Below are 22,649 nucleotides of genomic sequence, written 5' to 3'. Positions count from 1 at the left end.
ATGTTTGTAGTCAGGTTGGAGGAATGGTCGGCAGATTGAGAGTATGGTACTTGCGCAAGGTAGGCCGGGGGAGTCCTGAGAGGTAGAGAACCTGAGGCTGAGGTGAACATATCTGTTCAGACGGCAATTTTATTGTATTGGAATCAGGAATCAGGATCAGGAATCAGGAAACATTTATTTACCAAAATATGCCAAACATACAAGGAATTTGTCTTGGCGGTTAGTGCGCGACAGTAGACAGACAAGACAGCAGTGCACAAGTATTAAAATAAAGTAAAATGAAATGCTAATGCAATGGGTTAGTAGAATAAGGCTATGGGTTAGTATAAAACAAGGGAATAAAGTTAAAAAAATATATATATTAAAAAAGTTTAAAAGAAAAATATTAAGCGTTATTAAGTGATGAATTACAGTTAAAGTGGCATGTGCAGTGTGAAGGGGAGTGACCGGTGGAATGTTATAGTCAGTCAGTGGGGGACCGGGCTCTGTTGATGAGCCCGACTGCCGACGGGAAGAAACTGTTCGTGTGGCGGGAGATCTTAGTCCTGATGGACCTCAGCCTCCTGCCAAATGGAAGGGGCACAAACTGTTTTTGTCCGGGTTGAGAGGGGTCGGCCACGATCTTTTTAGCACGCTTCAGAGACCTGGAAGCGAACAAGTCCTGCAGGGACGGCAGATTGCAGCCGATCACCCTCTCTGCAGAGCGGATGACACGCTGCAGCCTGCCCTTGTCCTTGGCTGTGGCTGCAGCGTACCAGATGGTGATGAAGGAGCAGAGGATGTACTCGATGATGGCCATGTAGAAGTGGACCATCATCGTCTTTGGCAGGTTGAATTTCTTCAGCTGCCTCAGGAAGAACAACCTCTGCTGAGCCTTCTTGGTGATGGAGCTGATGTTCAGCTCCCACTTGAGGTCCTGGGTGATGATGGAGCCCAGGAAACGGAAGGAATCCACAATAGTGACGGGGGAGTCACACAGGGTGATGGGGGAGGGTGGGGCTCTGTTCCGCTGGAAATCCACAACCATCTCCACTGTCTTTAGAGCGTTGAGCTCCAGGTTTTTCTGACTGCACCACGACACCAGATGGTCGGACTCCCACCTGTAGGCGGACTCATCACCACCAGAGTCTAATGAGGGTGGTGTCATCCGCAAACTTCAGGAGCTTGACTGACTGGTGACTGGAGGTGCAGCTGTTGGTGTACAGGGAGAAGAGCAGAGGGGAAAGAACGCAGCCTTGGGGAGAACCGGTGCTGATGGGCCGAGAGGCTGAGACATGTTTCCCCAGCTTCACGTGCTGCTTCCTGTCAGACAGGAAGTCTGTGATCCACTTGCAGGTGGAGTCGGGCACGTGCAGCTGGGAGAGTTTGTCCTGCAGCAGAGACGGGATGATGGTGTTGAAGGCAGAGCTGAAGTCCACAAACAGGATCCTGGCGTAGGTTCCTGGGGAGTCCAGATGCTGGAGGATGTAGTGGAGGGCCATGTAGACAGCATCGTCCACAGACATGTTGGCTCTGTAGGTGGTCCAGGAGGGGGTCGGTGAGGGACTTCAGGTGGGTCAGGACTAGCCGTTCAAAAGACTTCATGACTACAGAGGTCAGGGCGACGGGCCTGTAGTCATTGAGTCCTGTGATCCTGGGCTTCTTGGGAACAGGGATGATGGTGGAGGCCTTGAAGCAGGCTGGTACGTGGCATGTCTCTAGGGAGGTGTTGAAGATGTCAGTGAACACCGGAGACAGCTGGTCAGCACAATGCTTCAGGGTGTGAGGGGAGACTGAGTCCGGACCGGCTGCCTTACGGGGATTTTGTCTTCTAAAGAGCCGGTTAACGTCTCTCTCCAGAATAGAGAGGGTCGTTGCTGGTGGGGGAGGGGAAGGTGATACAGATGAAGAGGCGTGAGCACCTGATGGGCTGGGGGAGGGAGGGGAGGGGGACTGCAGCAGGTTGGTGGAGCTGTGGGGGATGGGATCAGGACATTGTCTTTCAAATCTGCAGTAGAACTCATTCAGCTCGTCTGCCAGGCGGAGGTCATTCATGGAGTGGGGGGTTTTTGGCTTGTAGTTAGTGAGGTGTTTGAGGCCTCTCCAAACCGAAGCAGAGTCACTTGCTGAGAACTGTTGTTGGAGTTTCTCAGAGTACAGTCGTTTAGCATCTCTCACCGCCTTGCTAAACTTGTATTTTGCCTCTGTGTACAAGTCTTTGTCCCCACTCCTAAATGCCTGATCCTTTTGCAGGCGTAGTGTTCTGAGTTCCGCTGTGAACCAGGGTTTGTCGGTGTTGTAACTCACCCTGGTGCATGATGGTACACAGCTGTCCTCACAGAAGCCGATGTAGGAAGTTACAGCCTCTGTGAACTCGTCCAGACAGTCAGTAGCAGTCCTGAAAACATCCCAGTCTGTGCAGTCAAAGCACGGCCGAAGATCCTCCAGCGCCTCACTGGTCCACTTCTTGAATTCCCTCACCACAGGGTTGCAGAGCTTTAGTTTCTGCCTGTATGCAGGAATCAGATGGACCATGACGTGGTCAGAGTGTCCCAGTGCAGCATGAGGGACGACGTGATAAGCCCTGCTTACTGTGGTGTAACAGTGATCCAGCGTGTTCTCCTCTCTGGTGGGGCATTTAATAAACTGTCTGTATTTAGAAAGTTCATGGGTGAGATTTCCTTTGTTAAAGTCCCCGAGGACAATAAAGAGTCCGGGTTGGTCCGCTCCACACGCCATATCTGGTCGGCGAGTGCCTGTGCCTCGTGCACGTTGCCCGCCGGCGGCATGTAAACACCGACCAGGATGAATGAAGCGAACTCACGGGGGGAATAAAAGGGTTTGCAGTTGATGAAAAAAGTTTCCAGATCAGGAGAAAAGTGTTTTAGGATCACCGTTACGTCGTTGCACCAGCTGTTGTTGAAGTAGAAGCAGATTCCTCCACCCTTTGTCTTGCTGGAGAGCTCCGTGTCGCGGTCCGCTCGGAGCAGCTGGAAGTCCGCCAGCTGGAGCGCGGAGTCAGGTATCGATCCGCACATCGAGCGCACGTTGGAGAGAAAGATGCCTGGCAGCGGAGTGCGAACCACGCTTGCGGAGTCTCACCAGCGAGCCGGCCCGTTTTCCTCTCCTACGGCGTCTCACCGCGTGACGAAAGGTGAGCGCACCTTTGACTATAATGTCCAGTAATTCCACGGAAGAAAGCAGGAAAGTTGGAAGTAAGTCCGCTGGAGTTGTTCCACGGATGTTCAAGAGCTCATCTCTGGTGAAAGAGCTCCGGGAATCGCAGTAGCAAACGTAATTAACAACAAAAACAACAAAAAACGAAGTGCACTGAAGCACCGTGGTGGCCATCAACGGCGCATAGCAAGCATATCGAGCACATTGCACTTATCAACAACGAGACTATTGAAAGTGCTTCACATAACCACAAAAAAATCCAAACAAAGCAAGAAGATTTTAAAACATTTACAAGATTGATTTAAACATGAAGAAAAAGTTATTAAAAAGACTTCAAAAAAGACATGTCAAATGAAAGCTGAAAGCAGCAATGGACGGATCCTTGCTACTCCGGAGTAGCAAGGATCCGTCCATTGCTGCTTTCAGCTTGGCCGAGAATGCCTGGGGCCGCTGGAAAAGCCTGCGTGTCAGTAATCGTTAATCGCGTGGCGCAACGCCAGTAATGACGCCAGTAATCACACTGCACATGCCACTTTAACTGCAATTCATCACTTTGTCACTTGTCACTTTGTCTCTTGTCTGTTACTTGTTTGTTAGTGCACTTTATGCTTAATACTTTTCTTTTTAACTTTTTAATATTTAAAATTTGTTTAACTTTATTCCCTTGTTTTTTTTTACTAACCCATAGCCTTAGCCTTATTCTTACTAACCCATTGCATTAGCATTTTATTCCACTTTATTTTATTACCTGTGCACTGTTGTCTTGTCTGTCTACTGTCGCGCACTAACCGCCAAGACAAATTCCTTGTATGTTTGACATATTTTGGCCAATAAATGTTTCCTGATTCCTGATTCCTGATTCCTGATTGTAAACTTTATCTTTTACATTATCACGGCCTTCGGTCTTTTCTCACAACATTTGAGAGGGATCTGATTAATTTGCAAGGAGCAGGGTATAAAATTTTAAAAAACATTTAACTTGCTGTTGGGTGGTGCTATGACTAGGATTAAAAATGGTCATATCAATAAAATATTTTCTTTCATTCTTCACTTATAATACAGCGAATAGCAAAAAAAAAAAAAAATTCGGTTGCAGATCCATTTTTCACTTTCGGATCGTTTATTTTTACGTTGACTCTGATGGCGTAGGTGGCGGGGGAATCAACTGAGAGGGGCGTGTAATAATGAGTGAAAGCAAATGAGGAAAAAAGGCTGACGATAAGGCTGAGGACAGATTCGGACTTCCCGGTTCAATAGCTCGTCAGCGAAGCATGTTAAAACATAAACAAGACTTCTTTGTAACCGTAGTGATGTTGACATCCAGCTACAACCCAAATGAACCATCATTTTATCAATACGGACTGGTCTGCGTGCTGGACAAATTGCACGGTCTGTCAACATTAGCAACATCGTTGATTGCTCTTATTCTGTGATTCACGGCAAGTAGAATCCTACTTCTGCCTACGTCTCTTAAAGACAACGTCGTTGAGGAAGACTTATTTGTTGAGCTGTCAGTCATGATTTACCCTCTCAGTTCATGCCCCGGCCCCCACGCCACATCAGGGCCAAAAGTCTGGGTTTGATCGTACGCCATGTTTCAGTAAGAAATCCACGCAGGTCTTTGTACATGAGGCCCCTGGTCCGTCACAGTGAAATAGGCCTAGCTTGTTTTTTGTAAGGAAAATGACCTAAATATCCTTATTATGGCTCTATTCTATGATTTATACAGCATAATGATGACTGATATTTCATTAGTTTAATGGCCAATTCAACACAAATAACTGAAATCTCTTAAATATGCCTAAGTCCAGAAGTGTTCTAATAATTTTTAGCCCCTATACATCCATCCATCCATCTTCAACCGCTTACTCAGGGTTGGGTCGCGGGGGCAGCTCCAGCAGGGGACCGCAAACTTCCCTTTCCCGGGCCACATCTACCACCTCTGACTGGGGGATCCCAAGGCGTTCCCAGGCCAGTGCAGAGATATAATTTCTCCACCTAGTCCTGGGTCTTCCCCGGGGCCTCTTCCCAGCTGGCCGTGCCTGGAACACCCCCCTAGGGAGGCGCCCAGCTAGCTACTTCTCTCACACACATTGACAATCCAGGAGAGGGATCATTATTGGCTAACATTTTAAATTTTAGAGCAACCATATGAGAGGGTAGGAACGAAAATTGACCGGTAGATCGAGAGCTTTGCCTTTGACTTCTCAGCTCTCTTTTCGTCACAACGGTGCGGTAAAGCGAGTGGAATACTGCCCCCGGTGCTCCGATTCTCCAGCCAAACTCACACTCCATCTTCCCCTCACTCGTGAACAAGACCCAGAGGTACTTGAACTCCTTCACTTGGTGTAAGGACACATTCCCTACCTAGAGTAGGCAATCCATCATTTTTTTGCTGAGAACCATGGCCTCAGATTTAGAGGTGCTAATCCTCATCGTAACCGCTTAACACACTGCTGCGAACCGCTCCCCCTTTGGCTGTGAACCGCTCTAGCGAGAGTTAGAGGTCACAGACAGAAGATGCCTTCAGGGCCACATCATCTGCAAAAAGCAGCGATGAAATCCACAGCCCCCAGAACTGTAGACCCTCCTCCCACCGACTATGCCTCAATATCCTGTCCATGAAAACCACAAAGAAGATTGGTGACAAGGCGCAGCCCTGGCGAAGGCCAACCCCCACTGGAAACGCCTCCGACTTACTGCAGAGCAGCCGAACACAGCTCTCGCTTTGGGCGTGCAGGGATTGGATGACCCCTTCATCATCGTCATGCACCTTCTCCTGGGGCCTCATGTACAAAGTGTGCGTACGCACAAAAAAGTGGCGAACGCACTTTTTCACGTCAACGATCAGATGTATCAAGAGCAAAATGGCCCTGGAAATGTGCGGCGCCTCACGCCAACTTCAGGGCTGTCGTACGCCCTTCTCTACAGCTGTTCATTCTTTGGCGACACTTACAGGTGATTAGGGCTGTCAAAATTTCTCAAAAAGGACGTTCGAATATTCTCTTAAAAAAATTTGAATTTTTTTGAATATCTGGTTGTGCATTCGACACATCAATGACAGGACAAATTAATAACTACTTGTATAGGTAATTTAGTTAAGTTGAAACATATTTAACATCATACTACCTACATAAAATTAAGTAAATTAACGGCCAACACCGCAGATCTCTCGCTCGCACATATGCACTCGCTCTGTCTCTCTCTCTCTCTCTACCACACCGCCGTGCTCTCTGCGCGAAGCGGTTTAAATGAACGACAACAATAAACAAATGCTGAGTGCTGATCAAGAGTTTTGTGCAAGCAGTTTAAGGTCGCGATTCTTATCCCACATACGGTGCATCCGGAAAGTATTCACAGCGCTTCACTTTTTCCACATTTTGATATGTTACAGCCTTATTTCAAAATTGATTAAATTCATTATTTTCATCAACATTCTACACACAACAACCCATAATGACAAAGTGAAAACTGTTTTTTGTTAATTTTTGCAAATCTGTTAAAAATAAAGAACGGAAACATAACATGTACATAAGTATTCACAGCCTTTGCTCAATACTTTGTTGAAGCACCTTTGGCAGCAATTACAGCCTCAAGTCTTCTTGGGTATGATTCCACAAGCGTGGCACACCTATTTCTGGGCAGTTTCTCCCATTCTTCTTTGCAGAACCTCTCAAGTTCCATCAGGTTGGATGGGGAGCGTCGGTGCACAGCCATTTTCAGATCTCTCCGGAGATGTTCAATCGGGTTCAAGTCAGGGCTCTGGCTGGGCCACTCAAGGACATTCACAGAGTTGTGCCGAAGCCACTCCTTTGTTATCTTGGCTGTGTGCTTCGGGTCGTTGTCCTGTTGGAAGATGAACCGTCGCCCCAGTCTGAGGTCCAGAGCGCTTTGGAGCATGTTTTCAAAGAGAGCGTAGTAGTTTGATTCAGGAGTTCCTCAAAGTGTTCCTTCCACTGCCCGATAACCTCCTCAGTTGCGGTCAACAGGGTCCCATCTTTACTGTATACAGCTTGGATAGTTCCCAGTTTCCCCCTCCTGAGGTGCCAGATGGTCTTCCAGAAGCACTTTGGTGCTGACCAAAAGTCCTTCTCCCCTACCATTTTTTGAGATTTGTGTCTACCAATCCCTGTAAACAAGTCAGCAGACATTTTAAATACATCTAGAATTTTAAAAGGGAAATGATTGCCATATGCTATAAAATAAAAATGATTAAGTTTTCTTCCCTCTTCTGGCCTCTTTTCTGCAGGAGGAACCTGACCAAGCTATCTCTGATCTTCAGTCACATGCTTGCTGAAATCAAAGCCATCTTTCCGGGCGGACACTTCCAGGGAGACTCTTTTAGGATCACCAAAGCTGATGCGGCTGAGTTCTGGAGGAAGTCTTTTGGAGTACAGTAAGCTTCACCTCCTATTGGCTTCTTTTTTTGCAGCTTTGAGTTGATGCTTCATTTTTTTGAAGAATCAAGAACCTAATCTTTGATGTCAGGATCTTTATGATGTCAGTGTTTTCAGGCCGTGTGCTGTTTTTTCATCTCCATGATACTATGCCTTTCTTAATGGTAAACAAATATTCATTCAACTATGCAATATCATGACATCAGGCAGAGATGCTCTGCAACGAGCAACTCCAAGAAACTGTGGCAGACTAAGAAAAATGTGTTTTTAGCTTGAAGGATAGGCAGGCCTGGGTGCCAGTTGCCAGTGACCACACATGACACTTTATTTGGGCAAATTGGGCTAAGTAACTTACATGTCTGTCAGGGAGTTTATAGCCTTTGTCCACTCTGGTTTTGGATCTGATGGAATGTTTTGAAATTCAGATTGCTCTTTTGTATTGTGAAGTATTCAGTATGAAAGAAAGAAATAATGTTTCCTCCTTCTTATTCATCGTTTATTTTTAAAAAGCTGGAAAAAAAGGCAAAATAAGCAAATGTCTGTTAGTATTTCTCCTGCTCTGTATTTACAAATTCACTCTCCATGTCTGTGCAAATCACGTGTTATTGTGAAGCAGCTGACAATATCACAACATTAAACAATAATAACTGAATTGAATTGAAACTTTTAACAGTTGTAAGCTATTCAGCGATTATAGCGTGAATACCCAGTTCTAGCCCAAGTATATTTACGGAGGAATAAAACACGGTGGGACATCAGTTCTGCTCAGTGGAACTCTTAATTCAAAGTAAAACTATATTGACACGTGGAAATTACAGCATTTCCCATTGGCTACCAATCCCTGTCATCACGCAGTCCCTGTATTTACTTAATCAAGCCTGTGCAAATGACAATATAATAATTTAGAACACATTTCCTTCATGTTAACAGAAACAGTAATGACGAAAATCATTCCGTCATTACTGTTTGGCGGTTTGATCTCTGGCTCCGCTAGCCTGCATGTCAATGTGTCTGTGGGCAAGACACTTAACCCCACGTAGCTCCCATATCTGTGACTATGGTGTATGAATGTTGGTAGCTGATGGCACGCAGGGTTTCCCTCAGGCTTCATCTTCTCCCCCCCCCCCAAGAAAGTTTTGAAGGTTCTTGTTTTAGGTTTAATTTTTTTTTGTATAACCCCAAATTACAAATTTCTCCGAGAAGACTTTACAGTTATGTCCAGCTTGCCTTGTCCCGAAACCCTCACATCACACTTCTCCACTGCTCTTTGAGCAGTGACCTGACGGGATTTTTTGTTCTTCAATGGCAGGTTATCTACCGGCACTTCGTTAGTGAACGACCGTATCCCCCTGGTCTAACGATGGAATCACTCACTTTTTAGGAATAGCAGCTACTTTTATAGAAATGCTATTTATGTCTTTTTGTAATTCTCACAATAGCAAATTCATCCGGCGGGCCGTACTGGACCCCCCAGCGGGCCGGATTCGGAACCCGGGCCTTGAGTTGAACACTTGTGGTTTAAATGATCAAATGAAAAATACAACAGATATTGAGCAGCAGCCAATCTGGTCTTTATAAAGCCAGTCTGGTCACAGTGAACTAATCTGGTCATATGCTAAAATGCATGCAAGCACTTTAATCTCTGTAGTAAGGATGGACAAGGGTCTGTAGTTGCGTAAGATCTTTTAACAGGTTTAGGTTATACTGATAATAAAGCTAAATTAAAGTCTTCTAAATACAAAATCTGTCACGGTGTGGTTCACTTCCCGTCTTATTTTGTAGTTTTCTGCCACTCGTGTCCCCGGGTAACTTCACTTCCTGCCTGGTCCTGTCATCCCCTGTGATTGTCGGATTGTTTCCACCTGTGTCCAATCACCTGCACCTCCCTAGTGTATTTAAGCAGTGTGTGTTGTTTGTCACTTGTGGCGTCATTGTCAATCGTCCTGGATGTTCGTAGGACCTGCCTGCCGTTTCCCCCCCAGTTCCTGTGTGTTTTTGCCCGTTGACCTTTTGCTTTTTACCTTTTTGTCAATTAAAGTCCTTTTGCTTTTCGACGTCTGCGTTTGGGTCCTGCCTTCTCCTACCCAACCCTGACAAATTCCTTTTTAACAGTTTATCATATCTAGTAGAAACTCAACAGATCCCAAAACGTCAAGAAAAAGTCTGGGGGAATCCCGGTGATATTCCCCTTTTCTTCCCCGTCATGGAATCTCTTAGGGTTTAAGTCACTCTGACTAAACTTATGTCATTAGACTCCAAAGAGAGTAGGGCTGCAGCTATCGATTATTTTGATAATCGATTAATCGTTTTTTTATTACTTTTTGATTAATCAATGCATTCGACCAAAAAACATTTTAAAAAATAATTAACTTCCAACTCTTAATTTATTAAAAAATACGCAGGTTAGTGGTCACAGCATATTCTGAAATATAAACAAAAAAGGCTTCCCTGGAATAAGTAAAAAAATCATTTTTTTAATAGCGTTACATTTAAGCGCCATCTTGTAGCTCCTTTTGATGTGATTCTGTGATCTGATCTGAACAAAATGGAAGAATGTTTACGTAATGAATTTCAGAAAATGCAGCAACCTCATACCAGCGACCAGTCTATTCTCGAATATATAGTTTGTCTGTTGGAGTAAAAAACTATACTATCTAGTTAAGGTATAAATCTGAGACTTTAATCAGACATGTGACCCGAAACCCGTGAATGTGACTCCTGAGAGTACCACTTGAATCTCATGCCTCTTGACAAACTCTAAACATGCAAATCATGCAGACAGTGATATTAAACCGTTTCTAAGGTTCCTTGGCTTAGTTCCCGTTGATGAACTCCTCAGTCTCTGTGTGTCTGCAACACGAGTCAGTTTGAGTTTTGCGGGATAAAGCACTGTGATTTATGACTAACTTTTCTTCTAATGTTACCCTGATATATGCTTGTGTCACAGACAAATTTCTAGCATACAAACTATGTATTGTGCTGGCTCTTACTGCAAAAAGTTACAAACTCACGGTTAGCTGTTGCGCTTTATATTTGTTTCATGTAAATAGAGTATCTATACAGTCAGGCACATGGACAGATAGACCCTAGTGGTGCTCAAGCACCTGCCCTTTTGCCCTGGGTGAGAAAAGTGCTCCTTCTGCTGGAGCACAGTTTTTTCTTTATTCATCAATATTTAAGAATACAAATTACTCTCTCTATCATCAATTCCCCCCCAAATGTGTTTTGATATCTGACGGGGCATTTATTTGAGTTATCGTGAGAATTTTGCCCCGACATGCTCACAAGCCCCCTCCTCCTCCTCCTCCTCCTCCGCTTGATGCTCGTGCAGTGCTGAGCGTCAAACGGCTGCAGCATCGTACAAACAGGTAATGACGGTATTTGTGATAGGTCCGTGATTTCAAAGCTTTGTCCAGCTGTTTATTGACGTTTGTGATGCTTAATGAAGAGAGAGAGAGAGAGATACAGGCAGGCAGGCAGAGAATTTTTATTAATTTTACAAATTAGACAAGTTCACTAGTTTTGTTTAATTTGATTTAATTACATTTTTGAGTTGAGCTACACGACAGTCTGGTGAGGTATATTGTAGTATGTTATTAATGTAATGCTGCTCATGCTTCAACTCAGAAGTCATAAACAGTAAATAACGATTAAGTACTGCCTCGCTCAATATGGCCTTGTTTTGTCAACTTTTGCCTGTTATGCATTTATTTATTCAATTAGATAAATTGAGGTAGTTTTAACAAAAATACATATACAAGTTGAAAATATACTGTGTTTTTTATTTATTTCATAATATTTTTAATTTCATAAATAATTTTGGCAATCTGTGCCCTTTTATTTTGGTTTGAGCACCTGCCCCCCAAAATGTCTGTGCACGTGCCTGTATACAGTGCTGTATATACAGGTATAAAAAAGGCTTTATGTGGTCTGAGTGTACACAATTGTGCATTTCAAAATGTACATTTACCGTATTTTCCGCACTATAAGGCGCACCGGGTAATAAGGTGCATCTTCAATGAATGACCTATTTTAGAACATTTTTCATATACTGTATAGGGCGCACCGGATTATAAGGCGCATAAGATAGTGCAGTCAAATGTTTGACGTCGGGGCCGGTGGATGGTGTGGGGAGGTGGAGACGGTGCTTTCAGGGTCTGATCGATGCTGCGAGGTGCGTCCGCTCCCGCCGCCCCCCCTCGCCATCCACGCCTTAAATCTTCGGCTGCTCTCCAGCCACGCCGCCTGCCAAGGGCCCCTTTTAGAATATCTTATTTTCCCTGTTAAGATGGTTCAGCTACTGTAAAGAAAAGGGCGCCGTCTCTCGCTCTTTAATCTCATTATGTGCTCGGCAAGAACGAGAAGAACACTTTGTTTCTCTGACGCGCCCTGAAACAAGCTCCATATCTCACGCGCTTGAGCGCCCGCTCAGCATCTCGCCGTCGTAGACCGAGCTTTGGCATGTTTGGCAGAGCGCCTTGAGCGCTGTGTACAACCAGTATGGATCAACCAATTAACCAATTGATCCATATATAAGACGCTCCGGATTATAAGGCGCATTGTCGTTTTTTGAGAAAATTAAAGGCTTTTAAGTGTGCCTTTATAGTGCGGAAAATACGGTACATAAAAAATAGGTATTCTTTGATAAAATAGCTGATATGGGAACTTGCTGTATTTTCGAATTCATGATCTGATTTTTTTCTTTTTTGCAGGACAACAGTGCCATGGAAAGTCTTCCGACAGTGTCTTCACGAAGTTCATCTCGTCAGCTCAGGATTGGAGGCTATGGCCCTCAAATCCACCATTGACCTTACTTGCAACGACTATATTTCTGTGTTTGAGTTCGACATTTTCACACGCCTCTTCCAGGTTAGTCAAAACATAACCGCTCAATGTGTAAGAAAAAATGGGTAGAGTGATCTTTCCTGAGAACACAGTGTAATTACATGCGTTAACAATCAATATACTTGCATGTGTAACTGAGCAGCTCAAACCATCAAAGGTCATGTCCCATATGATTTATCATTAGCCCCTCCTAATAAAGAATGCTGGGCATTTTCTAATTAGGTATTAATATTAGATTGAATTGCAATCTTAATAGGCACTAGAAGAACATCAGCACATAAACAGGGAAAGTGTTTTTTGACATTACTGCATACAATCCCATTTGTTCCTTAAAAGATTATTTCGAATACACAAACACATTAGCAAAATTAATACAAAGAATTCCTAAAAATGCAAGGAACACTGAAGAAGCAGTGACAAAGGAAAGCGCTAAAATCTATGATTGACACTCAAAGTAAGAAAGCGGTTTCTTCCTAAAGTCCTAGTTATCCTCTTGTACAATGTGCTGTAATACTTTCCACACATTCAGAGTAGTGATGGCTTAGCAGATTTCCATTGAATCAAATATTACATTTGTGATAATATCAGACTGTGCAACTAAGGGCAAACTATCTATGAGCTACTCTAAATATTGCCTCACCCTGGTCTGCTAAGACATCCTTTCAAAGATGGCAGACCGAAATGGTACCAGGGTCATTCAGGGTGGCTACGTATTGTCAGGAGCAGGAAGAGCTTTTATCGGATGCTACATTTGCTGAAAAATTGTTTACGCATTACCTTAAGCTGAAATGATCCAATTCTTATTCGTATGGATTGTGAATAAATTCTTGAAACTACAGATTGATTCAGAGGAAGGGAGACAATTCTTTGAATTGAACTGACTAATCAAGAAAGGGTGCCAAACCTCATTGTGGATGGTCCAAATAGTAAAACTTTTTGGACCAACCATTTATTTAACCATATGTTGATGATAATTCAAAGGAAGCAAAACTATTGTTCAGCCCACCCATTTGAGAGCTACACCTAGACCATATTTTTAGTCACAAAATGGTTTGGCAGGCTTTTCTTGATAAATACAATTGCACTGCTCTGTGGAAAGATCGCTCTATCTCTGAGAATAATTTGATACCCAATATATAGTAAAAAGCTTGGCTTTCCAACAGTGTTTGTCTGTTTAAAGCAGCAGGAGTACTGATCGAATACACAGTCAGCGACTTAAGAATTAGGATTGTAAAACAATTTTCTTAATTTTTCCTCTTTACGCAACACATTTGCAGTTTAAGGGGGACCGACAATTTTTCAAATTTTCAGAGGCTCGTTTTGTATGCAGAAAAAAACAAAAAACACGTGTTATGCATAGTAATATGTGTAGTTAAAACAAATTCGGGGGATCTTTTACAGCCGTGGGGAACAATTCTGAGGAACTGGAATTTCCTTGCAGTGACACACCCTGGCTACATGGCTTTTCTTACCTATGATGAAGTCAAGGCCCGACTTCACAAGTACATCGACAAGCCTGGCAGGTATGCAATTGTTGGTGTTTTTAAAATATTTGTTAGGCTTTCTCACTGACTCAATCAATTCAAGAAGCGGGCTTAGTGGAAACTTAGAGTTTGTTAACCCTAAGATGAGGGAAACTCTGGCTTGTCTGTTTCACAAAGGGAGGTAACTAAAGGTCAGGGTCAGCCACCATGGTAACTGAGCCTGTGAACATAATCCGCTCCCGACCAGGTTTTCTTCAATAAACCTTGAGTTTCTTTCACAGTCTCCTCCCTCTTACAGCAGCCCAGCCAATGACACAGCGCTCTTTCATTTCCTAGTACTCGGTATCGTATTTTAGCGCAGTTTCCACATATGAACAAAATAAGATCTTTGTTACGTTTAAGACTAAAGTGTTTTCTCGAACATGACACGTCCTTTTCTAGACGATCCTGTTGATGGAGAAGCGGTTTTACTTCGCAGGGTGTTAAACATACGTTGGGAGAGAATATTGAGACCCCAATTAGGTATATTGTCTCTTCCAGATAACTACTGGTTTGAACGTTATTGTTTTTCTTCACAGTCCATCAAATATGTACATGACCTCACCTGTCCTCATATAAATAACGTCACTCATTGTGGACATGCTCTCACATCCGAGCACATTCTTCGTGTAGTGTATTACTTTTTTTGAAAACGGCAGTTTCCTTTACAACCATTAGAATATTAGTAAAGCTGCTGATGAAGAGCCGTGAGAAACGTGTGCGTCGCTCTGAAACATCTTTTAAACGTTTTTGTTCCCTGGACACAAACCAATGAGAGCCATTGAAGAGGAGTTCCACAGGATTGCACCTGAATAAAATACATTATAGGTTCAATACCATTGAACCAGTTTTTACCAGCGATATTGTTCTTGTGATTAAATATGAGTATGGGTGTGTATATATACATATATGTATGTATGTATGTATATATATATATTTTACAAACGGCGCCCCATAGTCCTTCTGGAAGGTTCTCCTCTCTTCATAGAACAACGCTGGAGCTCTGACAGAGTGACCATCGGGTTCCTGGTCACCTCCCTGACTAAGGCCCTTCTCCCCTGATCGCTCAGACTGGCTGGGCGGCCAACTCTAGGAAGAGTCCTGGTGGTTCCAAACTTCTTCCATTTCCGGATGATGGAGGCCACTGTGCTCATTGGAACTTTCAATGCTGCAGAAATCTTTCTGTACCCTTTGCCAGATCTGTGCCTCGATACAATTCTGTCTCGGAGGTCTACAGATAATTCCTTGGACTTCATGGCTCGGTTTATGCTCTGATATGCACTGTCAACTGTGATACCTTATATAGACAGGCGTGTGCCTTTCTCAATCATGTCCAATCAACTGAATTTAGCACGAGTGGACTCCAATCAAGTTGTAGAAACATCTCAAGGATGATCAGTGGAAACAGGATGCACCTGAGCTCAATTTTGAGTGTCATGGCAAAGGCTGTGAATACTTATGTACATGTCATGTTTCCGTTCCTTATTTTTAACAGATTTGCAAAAATTTGCAAAAAACTGGAAAAAGTGAAGCGCTGTGAATACTTTCCGGATGCACTGTATATGTATATATAGGGCCATGGCAGGACCAGGGTCCAGATAACCATGATCCATGGAAACTTGCAAGGCAAGATAAATACTCTTGGGAGAAGCTGAATTAGTAATGCACATTAATGAGATGTGAATTCTTATAGGAGAGAAAGTGGAAAGAGAGGAGCTCAGTGTGTCCTAGTCCCGTTAGTCTAGGCCCACGGCAGCTTATATCAGGGTTGGTCCAGGCTAGCCTGAGCGTTTTCAAAGAGGAATGTCTTAAGCTTTGTCTTAAATTTAGACCTCATGCCTTTGTGTTCTCTCTGTGCAAAGTAAAACAATTTTAATAATATAGCACCATTAAATAAATAAAATTGCTTAAACATGATATAATCGTCCGTTTAAGACTAGTAAATGTTTGATCAGATATTGATTGATTCAATATTAATATAAATACCCTTGCTTTATCAAAAATGAATCGTGTGTTTTTAATACAATACCGGACGAAACTTGACAAAAATATTGAGTTGTATTGTTATAAACATGGGCTTTTGTTCATGGCTTGAAAAGTTGTGTGTTTAAACCATGTTTTCTTTCTCTCCATAAAAGTTACATTTTCCGACTGAGTTGTACGCGACTGGGCCAGTGGGCGATTGGCTATGTGACCAACGACAGCAACATATTGCAGACCATCCCCCACAACAAACCGCTGTTCCAGGCTCTGATTGATGGCAACAAGGAAGGCTTGTACGTAACATACCACACTTTATACCTCTCTAGCTCACTCCACCTATATATTGCTCACTTGTGCTCCATGGTGTATCCACTGTTGCAATTGACAAATCTTCAACTTTGTCTTAATAAGTCTCTGTTTTGCATTCAAATGTCTCTCACCAGACAAGAGTGTGGTATCTGTTGAAGGCTATTTTCTAGAAGCCACTTCCAAAGTGAAATGTGCATTTTTTGTCTCAGGCTGAGGAGATGATGTTTCTTGGCCTTAGGTGTTCTGTGGGCGTCATAGACAGGCCAATAACGGCTAATTTATTTTTGTTTTATGTATAGAAATATTAATAACTTTGTTTTTTTATACATTTGAGACCAATCCTGCTGATTTACAGTGCATCCGGAAAGTGTTCACGGCGCTTCACTTTTTCCACATTTTGTTATGTTACTGCCTTATTCCAAAATGGATCAAATTCATTATTTTCCTCAACATTCTACACACAACAACCCATAATGACAAAGTGAAAACTGTTTTTTGCAAATTTTTGCAAATCTGGCAGCAATTGCAGCCTCAAGTCTTCTTGGGTATGATTCCACAAGTGTGGTACACCTATTTCTGGGCAGTTTCTCCCATTCTTCTTTGCAGAACCTCTCAAAGGTCAAAGAGTTCAATCTTTGTTTCATCAGACCAGAGAATTTTGTTTCTCAACGTCTGAGAGTCCTTCAGGCGGGCCGTCATGTGCTTTTTACTGAGAAGTGGCTTCCGTCTGGCCACTCTACCAAACAGGCCTGATTTGTGGAGTGCTGCAGAGATGGTTGTCCTTCTGGAAGGTTCTCCTCTATTCATAGAACAACGCTGGAGCTCTGTCAGAGTGATCGGGTTCCTGGTCACCTCCCTGACTAAGGCCCTTCTCTCCGGATCGCTCAGTCTGGCTGGGCGGCCAACTCTAGGAAGAGTCCTGGTGGTTCCAAACTTCTTCCATTTCCGGATGATGGAGGCCACTGTGCTCATTGGACTTTCAATGCTGCAGAAATCTTTCTGTGGCTTCGGGACAACTCTGTGAATGTCCTTGAGTGGCCCAGCCAGAGCCCCGATTGAACATCTCTGGATCTGAAATTGGCTGTGCACCGATGCTCCCCATCCAACCTGATGGAACTTGAGAGGTTCTGCAAAGAAGAATGGGAGAAACTGCCCAGAAATAAGTGTGCCACGTTTGTGGAATCATACCCAAGAAGACTTGAGGCTGCAATTGCTGCCAAAGGTGCTTCAACAAAGTATTGAGCAAAGGCTGTGAATACTTATGTACATGTTATGTTTTCGTTCTTTATTTTTATATTTTTTTATTTGCAAAAATTTGCAAAAAACAGTTTTCACTTTGTCATTATGGGTTTTTTTGTGTAGAATGTTGAGGGAAATAATGAATTTAATCCATTTTGAAATAAGGCTGTAATATAACAAAATGTGGAAAAAGTGAAGCGCTGTGAATACTTTCCGGATGCACTGTATATTTCCTTTAAATCAATTACTATCACTGCTTTTGGTTCTACCACTCACTGTGAGTACTTGTATTTCATTGGACTCAATGACTTATTTACATGTTTACATCTTTTTTTTCATTTGCAGCTACTTGTTTCCTGATGGTCGCAGTTACAATCCAGACCTCACTGGTTTATGTGAGCCAACACCTCATGATCACATCAAAGTTACACAAGTGGGTTTGTTTGTGTGTCTGAAAAACTCCATCTGGATAAGCCAAGTAATGTTCATGGTTTCCGCTTGTAATGGAATTCCTAAGCTTCCCAAAGGCTCCCTTATGACGTTGAAGTGTGGTAACTGTTTACTCAGACTTGCCTGAACTTGACCAAATTGTGTATGTTGAGGAATTCCTCTGCATAGTTCATTGCTTTATGTTGCTCCTCTGTTTTTTTGACTTTCAATGGAAAAAGCTCTCTCCATCTTCAACTACCGTCTTGGCCTCTCCGATCTAACTGATCTAAAGAAAAAGAAGAGACTGCAGGCACTCTTCTTAAGAAAAAGTGCATTAAGGATTCATCATTTTAACTCTTGGGTCATATGTTTTGAAATATTTTAATATTATCAGGTAGTTATGTTTCTTAATATTCCTCCGGACCTCCCTTAGTGATGTGAAGTCCTGAAAATCATTGTTCAACATTATCGCATGTTGGGGAGCTCGCCCTTTATGTATACTGTATTTGTGTGTGTTCTTGGATAGTTTGATACGGCCATCACTGGAGGACTAACAGCAGTTTGCTCTACCTGAACAGGAGCAGTATGAACTGTACTGTGAGATGGGTTCCACCTTCCAGCTTTGTAAGATCTGCGCTGAAAACAACAAAGACGTCAAGATTGAACCCTGCGGTCACCTTATGTGTACTTCCTGTCTAACTGCCTGGCAGGTACTGTAACGAACCATGCTCAGTTTTGAGATGTGAACAACATAAGATCTCTGTTACGTTAAAGACTAACATTTTTTCTCAAACATGTCATGTCCTTTTCTGGACGATCCCGTTGATGAAGAAGCGCTTTTACTTTGCAGGGTGTTAAACATAAGTCGGGAGAGAATATTGGGGCCCCGATTAGACATATTGTCATTTCCAGATAACTACTTGTTTGAACGGTATAATTTTTCTTCACAATCCATCAACTATGTACATAACCTCACCTGTCGTCATATAAGTAACGTCACCCATCGCGGACATGCTCTCACATCCGAGCAGATTTGTGTAGCATTACGTTTTTTTGCAAATGGCAGTTTCTTATGCAACATTGGTGATGCGGAGAATATTAGTAAGCTGCTGTATGCCGAGCCGTGAGAAAAGTGTGCCTCGCTCTGAAACGTCTTTTAAACATTTGTGTTCCCTGGATAGGGTTGCCAACCATCCCGAATTGTCCAGGACATCCCGATTTATGGGTGATTTTGATATGTCCCGTCAAGGACAGCTCCAGTCCCGTATTCCAATCACAGCCAATATTTTTTTTAATTTTTTAATTTATTTTTTTATTAATAGGCTTCTTTAAACTCGCCAAAAACTCACGCAAACGTTGCTATGGGACACGGTTGTTGCTTGTTGGTGACCGTTTGTTTGAACTGGCCACTGGGAGGTGAGCGTTATCGTGTGTCAAAATGAGCAGTGAACCTTCAAAAAAAAGCTATAAAAAAGAATGGGAAGCCAAAATGTCATGGGTTAATGCAGTCGCCAATGACGAAAGGAAAGCGTTTTTGCACAGTATGCCGCAGAGAACTATCATTAGCCATGGCGCGCCCGCGCACATCTGGAAAAAAGTGCCCCTCTTTTGGGGTTGAGGAAGTTGGCAAACCTATCCCTGGACACAAACCACTGAGAGCATTAAAGAGGAGTTCCACAGGATTGCACCTGAATAATATACATTAGAGGTTCAATACCATTTTACCAGTTTTTACCAGTGATATTATTCTTGTGATTAAATATGAGCATGGGTGTGTATTTCAAGCCTATGTGTAATGCATTCTAACAAACTTGAAATTAGTCAAACGTATGGATTATGATTAGTATGTAAATATTAACTGACAACACTATATTGGAACTCGCAGCAATTTTCTCCTACGCTGTTTCTCTGTCTTTTGCTGCAGTAGCGGTGTTGCTTTTATTCTAATTACGGGTTCATACTTGTACGTTTGCATTAATATTTCCAGCTCAATAGGGGTAAGTATGCCGACCGATTGTTTGTAGTTGTTGGCATGGTGAATCGTAGTATCATTCATGCTGCCTTCATGCTGTAGTGGTGCCCGCACTCAACTCTGAGCCAACCTACTCTGAGTTGATTGAACCAACTCTAAATAGCTGTTCTGAAACCCAAAACTCAGTTTCCCATCTCAGGGTAAATCAACTCAGAGTTTAGTGTTTGACTCAGAGTTTGTTAAACCTCCTACCTGAAACGGAACCCAGATGTTCAAAAAAAATCCTATAAAGTTTTGTAAATTTGTATTTTACTTTATTTTTGATATATGATTTATTGTTCTGACAGCTCAGGTCCCTTTAAACAAAAGTATACATATTTTTGTTCACTTTATTTTTTAAAAGCCTAAATATTTGGTAGATGTAAAAAATAAATGGGTTTTTGTGTTAGTCAAAAAATCATTACAACCTGTTTTTGCACTTGCTGACAATTCTTAACACTGAATTTGTACTGTCAGTTCTGTTTTTGAAATGAATGCTTTTTTTGAAAGATTCAGTGATTAATCAAAACAATATTGCACAGATTAATCCATTACCAAAATAATTGCCCTGGGCTATCCAAGTACTCATATGAGTACTTTCCAGAGTTGTTAGTGAGAAAGGCAGATTTGGGTTTTGTCCAAATACCAGCTGGTGCACGTTGTGCATACAGTTCTTTGTCATCAATGCACAGTCAAGGGCCACCCTCCAGTCACATCTATTGTCCCTCTTACCTTTCAATAAGATGTCAGTGAGGCTTTGATTATGCCTTTCCAAAAGCCCATTGCTCCATCATATCTTCGTCGTTGAATTAACCCCCATTGTCACAATCAGTCTGCTTGGTGGACAATGGACACATCCAGAAATGTATAAAGTGCTTCACAATCTGCACTGAAGTGTGTGAAATGGTCATTTGCATGTAAATACCACACTCATGCAAATCCACTTCTACCATTTCATTGTAGGTTGAGGCCATGGGCAAACCCACCACTGGCTTCTGCTTTGGTTTGCTATATCTGATGCACATGTCACATTTTTTTAGAATGTCTTTGAGGATTAATGTGCAGTCATTATCAGAATTATCTGAGCATCAACAGAGGCATGTCTAAAGTGCTGGTGTAGTTTCAACAGTAATTTCATTTTTTCTTTGTTGTTTGTTTGTTTGTTGTCTGTCACGGTGAGAATGTCATCCTCATTCTGGGGCTTATGTTCGTCTGGGTTACTCTCATCTCGAATTTTCACAAAATAGTGTCCGACAGATGTGAGTTGAAGTTTCACTGGCTATTTAAACATTGTGGCTTTGTCATTTTCAATGTCTAAAACTGCACCTGCTCTCTTTAGTGTTTTTAAGCTTTTCTTAAAAGCAACAGGACAGGATCTACAGGAACCACCTCTGTTTCAATTTGACATCTAGCCTGTCCTACCATGGCTGGGATTTTCACTTTCTTTATAGAATGAAAAACTCTCCAATGACCAAAGTTGAATGCTCTTACTCTTTGTGTCCTCTTGTTTTAATAACTCACATTGTAGACATTAGTCTACTTGTGTAATGATCAAGCCATTTTTCTCCACACACCGTTCTTGTGCAAGCAGTGTTGATTTCAGATGATCCTAATGACAATAGTGAATACCTCCTGTGTCAGTCGGAAATTCTTATTATTCTGACAATAACGTAATGTTGCATTCTTCAAAATCTGTGGCATTCTCATTTTATATCAATTTTTAATGGTAATTTTTGTGAGGACAATCCTTTGCTCAGTGAAATGTGCGTTGGCAGACTGCACATCTTGTCCTTCTCCCAAATCTGTCGAGTGGATTTGTACCTTGAACATCCATATGATTTTGTGGACTTGACCTGACATTACTTTCACGCTTTCCTGTAAACCGTGTCTAGTAGGCAGCGTCGGCAGCATTCCCACTCCCACAGAGAATATTATCTCTCTCTCTTGTGGAGAATTATTGCCAAAGATTCTCTTTAACGCTTCTTCTTGTCAAACGGTGGCGGAACGGTGTGATTTCCTGCCGCTATGCTCTGCTACCAGTTAATTCAATAACTTCAGAGACAACTGGATATGTTTATAGCTATACTGAAGCACCATTAGTTCATGGTTACATGTCTAGTGTTCTTCTAGAACCACACTAGACCGTGCAGTAGACCACTGGTGAACTCAGCACAGGCACCACCTGCCTGCTCAGTGTCCCAGATGTCCCTCATGTTCTACTTTTATGGGATCTTTGGGGCTGTGTCAAGGTCAACGCCACTCCTGTGACTCTGTATGTCTGTGTGTTTCCAGGACATATCCTGTTTCACTTAAACTCTTTTACTTATCTTTTGCAGGAATCAGATGGTCAGGGTTGTCCGTTCTGTCGTTGTGAGATCAAAGGCACCGAGCCCATTATTGTGGATCCCTTTGACCCACGTAATGAGGGTAACAGGTGTTTTTTCATGGAACAGCAAAGTTGTCCCATGCTGGAACTGGACGACGAGGAAGACCGAGAGGACTGTCTGGTCATGAATGGACTGGCCAACACCAGGAAGGTTAAGACTTGTAAAGACTTATTTTTATGGATAGGGGAAAAAAGAAATTAGCCTTTTTTGCTGCTGCTTTCATTACAGGAAAAGGTTCCGGATCCGATAAAGGTTAATGGGCTTTACTTACTAAACAAGACTCAAGGATTCCCCCTATATGTATATTGCCCATTATTTGTTTAATGCTATTTAACTCATATTGCTATGCAAAACATGGGAATTTAAGGGT

The 22,649-nt window shown here is 42.6% G+C and overlaps 1 protein-coding gene across 2 annotated transcripts in view; it reads left to right on the top strand.

The window, feature by feature from the left end:
- Positions 1-22,649, top strand: part of cblb (Cbl proto-oncogene B, E3 ubiquitin protein ligase) — a 53,132-nt gene that overhangs the window by 12,744 nt on the left and 17,739 nt on the right. For both annotated transcript variants that reach the window (XM_040179938.2, XM_040179936.2), the window contains exons 4-10: positions 7,406-7,552; positions 12,266-12,422; positions 13,800-13,921; positions 16,060-16,197; positions 17,798-17,885; positions 18,460-18,591; positions 22,229-22,429. In XM_040179938.2, coding sequence (XP_040035872.1) covers positions 7,406-7,552; positions 12,266-12,422; positions 13,800-13,921; positions 16,060-16,197; positions 17,798-17,885; positions 18,460-18,591; positions 22,229-22,429 — 985 coding nt within the window. The remainder of the gene's footprint in view (positions 1-7,405; positions 7,553-12,265; positions 12,423-13,799; positions 13,922-16,059; positions 16,198-17,797; positions 17,886-18,459; positions 18,592-22,228; positions 22,430-22,649) is intronic.

This window comes from Gasterosteus aculeatus, chromosome 7 (genome assembly GCF_964276395.1).
Source record: "Gasterosteus aculeatus chromosome 7, fGasAcu3.hap1.1, whole genome shotgun sequence".
In the NCBI taxonomy this organism is placed as follows: domain Eukaryota; kingdom Metazoa; phylum Chordata; class Actinopteri; order Perciformes; family Gasterosteidae; genus Gasterosteus; species Gasterosteus aculeatus.
The sequence above is the reverse complement of the archived record's forward strand: the minus strand, read 5'-3'. Positions and strand labels throughout refer to the sequence as shown.